This window comes from Herpailurus yagouaroundi, unplaced genomic scaffold (genome assembly GCF_014898765.1).
Source record: "Herpailurus yagouaroundi ecotype Mexico unplaced genomic scaffold, PumYag 77, whole genome shotgun sequence".
In the NCBI taxonomy this organism is placed as follows: domain Eukaryota; kingdom Metazoa; phylum Chordata; class Mammalia; order Carnivora; family Felidae; genus Herpailurus; species Herpailurus yagouaroundi.
In genome coordinates this window covers 9,645,686-9,650,306 of record NW_024412388.1, presented here as the reverse complement: position 1 = coordinate 9,650,306, position 4,621 = coordinate 9,645,686, and the positions used below count along the sequence as shown (strand labels likewise).

General features: G+C 48.6%; 1 protein-coding gene across 2 annotated transcripts in view; it reads right to left on the bottom strand.

Moving 5' to 3' along the window:
• Positions 1 to 4,304, bottom strand: part of PDPN (podoplanin) — a 29,796-nt gene extending 25,492 nt beyond the window's left edge. For both annotated transcript variants that reach the window (XM_040461886.1, XM_040461896.1), the window contains exon 1: positions 3,971 to 4,304. In XM_040461886.1, coding sequence (XP_040317820.1) covers positions 3,971 to 4,037 — 67 coding nt within the window. In that variant the 5' untranslated portion in view covers positions 4,038 to 4,304. The remainder of the gene's footprint in view (positions 1 to 3,970) is intronic.
• Between the last annotated feature and the right edge of the window lie 317 nt (positions 4,305 to 4,621).

Below are 4,621 nucleotides of genomic sequence, written 5' to 3'. Positions count from 1 at the left end.
ACGGGAATCTATCAAGACTTATCTTGAGGGGCGCCTGGGTGGCGCAGTCGGTGAAGCGTCCGACTTCAGCCGGGTCACGATCTCGCGGTCCGGGAGTTCGAGCCCCGCGTCGGGCTCTGTGCTGACCGCTCAGAGCCTGGAGCCTGTTTCCGATTCTGTGTCTCCCTCTCTCTCTGCCCCTCCCCCGTTCATGCTCTGTCTCTCTCTGTCCCCAAAATAAATAAACGTTGAAAAAAAAATTTTTAAAAAGACTTATCTTGATAACTGTTGACTTGGCTGTAGGAGGGCTCCCCACCCCGTGCCCCAGTCATTTGATTCTCTTCCAACAAATCGCTCACACTGGGGGTTTCCTGGAGGGGTTTCAGGGTGGCAGGAATGGCAAGGCTTCCTTCGAGAGCCTTGCAGGCTCTTATTCAGATTATTCAAATGAGTTTCACCAGGGTAGTGCTGGGTATTTGGGTCTTTTGTCCTCTACATCCTCCCCTGAAACATTTCCACAAGTTGTAACCTGGCATGCCTGTTCTTGGAGCCCGAAATATGACAAATATTCAGATAAGCCAATGGAATTTAAAGCACAGGTCCGTTGCTCTGCTGGTGAAGACTTCAGGGAATGCTTTGTAATGTTAGGTGTGCCTCTCCCGAAAGTGCTCACAGCTCAAATCCAGTACCTGGCCCCGTACCAAGCACTCAGGAGATGCTCGATTACCATATGGGGAAGGAATTAATGAATCCTATTTCAACGTACTGTGATGTCTTCATTCTTATAGGAATATTATAGCAAGTATTTAGTGTAAAGGACTTTTTATACCTTTATATATATTATAATATATTATATATATTTATATTTATATATTTATCTATTTTTATATAATTATACAAATTATATGATTATATAAATTATTTATATTTATATGTGTGTATATTTGTATATTTAGATATTTAAATTATATAAATTATATAATATATAAACTATTTAAATTTATATAATTATTAAAATTATATAAATATTTATAGATTTATATATATTTATATATAAAATATATGTTTATATTTATTTATATTATAATATTATACATATATTCATGTTTAAGGAGCTTAAAATGACATAAACCTTCAATTTCAAGTTCAGCTTTTGGTTCTTATGTGGTTTTGTAATGTAGTGAAGAGAGCCTGGGGTTTGGAGTTAGACCCATCTCTGAAACCCAGTTCTGGCATATTCTGAAGATAGTGATGTATAATTTAAGGAGTTGCCATGGTTAAATGAGGGAACTGTGACATTCCTAGCACGTGGCGGGGGTGGAAATGGGAGAGAGGTGGTGTCCTCCCCACTTGGCCAGACCACTCACTGTCATGCCAAGGTTTGGGGGCTTTACAATTCTTTGGTAGAGAGTTACTCATGGACCACTCATTTTAGAGGCCAGAGAAAGAGAGAAGGAGTCCTATACCTCCGCTCAGCCAGGGTCCTGCCTTATCCGCCAAGTTCTGACTTAGCCTTCTCACACTTGGATCCTTCTTAAAAATGTGTTTTTTCTTTCCATTAAATGCTATTTTGGATCTCACACACCAGTGTAAGGGCTAGACTTCCCTCGCGAAGACTCTAACAGACCTGGTGTTTATTAAATGCGTGATAGATGTCTTTAAGTGAACAGAAACTCTCAGCAACTCATGAAGGTCTCAGGGCCTCTGAAACTCACTGCCAAGAGTTTCGGGGAAATCACAGGGAAATTTGTTCACCGCATGATTAATCCTGGGTGGATTGGTCCCGGAAAAATCACATGTGGGTCTGTAGCGAGCAGCAGCCTGCAGAATTTTACAAAAGAAACCATACCGGATGGGCCCCGGAGTACGTGTTTTGTATGAAAGTTCAGAGTGAGGGCGGGGCCTGACGATCCAGGCCAGATGTGCGGACAACGGTACTCCTCTGGAGCCACTCAGCTCCAAAGACGACGACACATAGGACCAGATTACAAAACTGAACCAGATCATACAGCAGAGGAGGGAAACCCCGTAGGGAGTAGGATCCTGTGAGAAGGATAATAAAATTCATCCCCATAATTACCCCCGGCCCAACTCCGCAACAGGACCCACAATAGCTCAGCTCAATGAAGTTATTCATCCATATTCACATCGCCTCAGTCATTATCCTCAGACAAAACCCCTCCTGGGCCTCAGCTGCTCGAAGGCAGCCCAGCAATTCAGTGTCCACACACAGCTTGGGGCAGGAGAGGGGGGGGTGTGTGAGGGGGGAGGGGGGGTGGAAGGTGGGGGGTGTCTGCAGTTAACAGATTTTCTAGTACCAACTGTGCTGGTAGTTTTTTTGCTTTGTTTTCTTTCTTTCTTTCTTTTTTTTTTTTCTTTTTTTTTTTTTTTTTTTTTTTTTTTTGTTTTTTTTTTTTTTTTTTTCCAGACAAGGTTTACAGAGGCCTAAGTCAGGTTCACGCCTTGGGCAAACCCCTCCTTTAAAGCACCTCTGATGTTCAAAACCTGGTGTAAGGATAATTACAGCCAACCCTTTCCTAGGAGGAAACAGAGGATGCTGCCCGGCTGTTGCCTTCCCTTAGCTAAATTGGGATGAGGCTCAGTTTGGGGGTGTCCCACACCTTGGCCTGGGGGAGCACGAAATGGTATCCTCTGCACACTGTGTCTCCAAAAGGGAAACGTAAGTGAAGGGCAGAGCTGTGTATGTTCCAGTGGAAAGAGAAGTTCCAAAGATAGGACCGGCCATGAATAGCCCACGGCCCTGTAAAAACAGTTGCTCAAGTCTCTCTGAAGCAGACGGCCTGGCACAGAGTAGCACACCCTGTATAATTTCCCCAGGGCTGGGTATTATTGTCTTCGCGCGGAATTATAGCTGCCTAGGTGAGGTCCACCCTCCCACCAGCCACTTCCTCCCAGAAGGATTTTTTTTCTGGTACGAGACCTTCCTCTCGCCTCCATTTGGAAAATACAAGAGTTTACCTTTCAGCAACCTCCAACTCCAAAGATCACGAGTGAGCTTACAGCTCCTCCAGCCAGGATTTAGTGAGCAGCTACTTCGTGCCGGATATGGTTTTGGCCCTAGGGATCGAGACTAGGACAGAGCTCTGTTCTCCAGAGCTTATATTCTATGTGGGGAAACAGATAAAAATAAAGTGGATGGAAGAGTCCGAAGAGGGAAAGGGGCGGGGGAGGCATAGCTGGTGGGCAGGCGGAGCGCCCACCAGCAGATCTAATGCAGTTAAAGTCCAAGGAGACGCCAAACACTCACTCGGTCATTGGTGTTGGCCAAGTTCAACACAGGGCCCCAAACCAGCTTATGCCTCAAGGCTCACAACAGTCCTCCCCTGCCCCACGCTACTCAGGAGCCCTCCACTCAGTCCTGCTACACGCAGCATCCTCTCCACGGAGGATAACTGACGCCTCTTCCAGACAATCCCAATGATGGGGGTCCCCAGGGTGTCCAACACGTTGCGCACAGGGTGTAAGACCAGGCGGCCACCAGAGGGAGACCATCGCCGCACAGGGGAGTCCTCCCCTGTACTCCCAGTACTGCTTAGTGTCCCTCCTGATACCCAGGGCCAGCTTCTTCTGAGGCCATGTGCATTCCTCCCATGCACAGCCCTATACGAAAGCACAGCCCAGCCAGGGGAAGGCTCCTTGCTGCTAGCCTTCTACCCTAGGTCTCATGAGCTGAGCAGGGGGTGGGCAGGAGGTGGCCTGCCCTGCAGGGACATCCCTTTCTGCTCCCCACTCCTGCTACCCGTGGATGCGGGGTCTCCTCCTTGCACCCTGCTCAGCCATTGCTTTGGGACTCGGCACCAGCTAAGCCACTGTCTCTCCTTCCCGGGATCCTCCAGCCTCGCGGGCACACGCACACTCCCAGCTCCCCCCTGCTCTCCTGGGCAACTTCAAATACCAGGCCCAGGCATTCCAGCAAGTCCCAGCTCGCACTCGTCCCCACCCTGCCGGAGCCCGTTCTGCTGGGTCTTACCTCCTCCTGCCGGGATCCAGAGCCAGGCGCTTCCCAAAACCAAGAGTAGAACCGGCACCTTCCACATCTTCTTGGTTGACTGGTCCTCTTTGGGGCCCGTGCACCTGGTGTCTGTGCCAGGGGAAGATTAAAAAGCTCTGCAGCCAGAGGCCCTCGCCCAGTGGAACCAGAGAGTAGGGGCTGGAAGGCGGGCAGCAAAAGCCTCAGCGCGGGAGGGGTCCCCGAGCTTCCTTCCCCCACGGCAGCGGAGGAGCAAACTTGGCAGTTGGAAACTTTGCAGAGAGTGAGAGCGGAGTCAGCATTTATCTCTCCCGAGGAGGGCGGGGAGCAGCTGGCCCTAAGGTGGTCCCAGTCCAGGGCTCACTAGGACCGCCCTCTGCCTCTGTTTGGCTAGCACGAAAGCGATGACCTCAGGCCAGGTTTAAAGTTACAGGGCTGCAGCTGTGGGGGGCTGCCAGGGCTTGTGGAGGGCCCTGAGCCCCAACAGGAGGGAAAGGGGACGCAGGCAGTGAGCAATTTAGTTTTTAAAACATTTTATTTTATTATTGTGGGTTTTTTTTGGTTTTTGGTTTTTGGTTTGTTTGTTTGTTTTGCTTTGTCTTGTTTTCGGAGTAAGGCACAAGCCTACGTTTTTCTTGTTAGGAGGAGTAA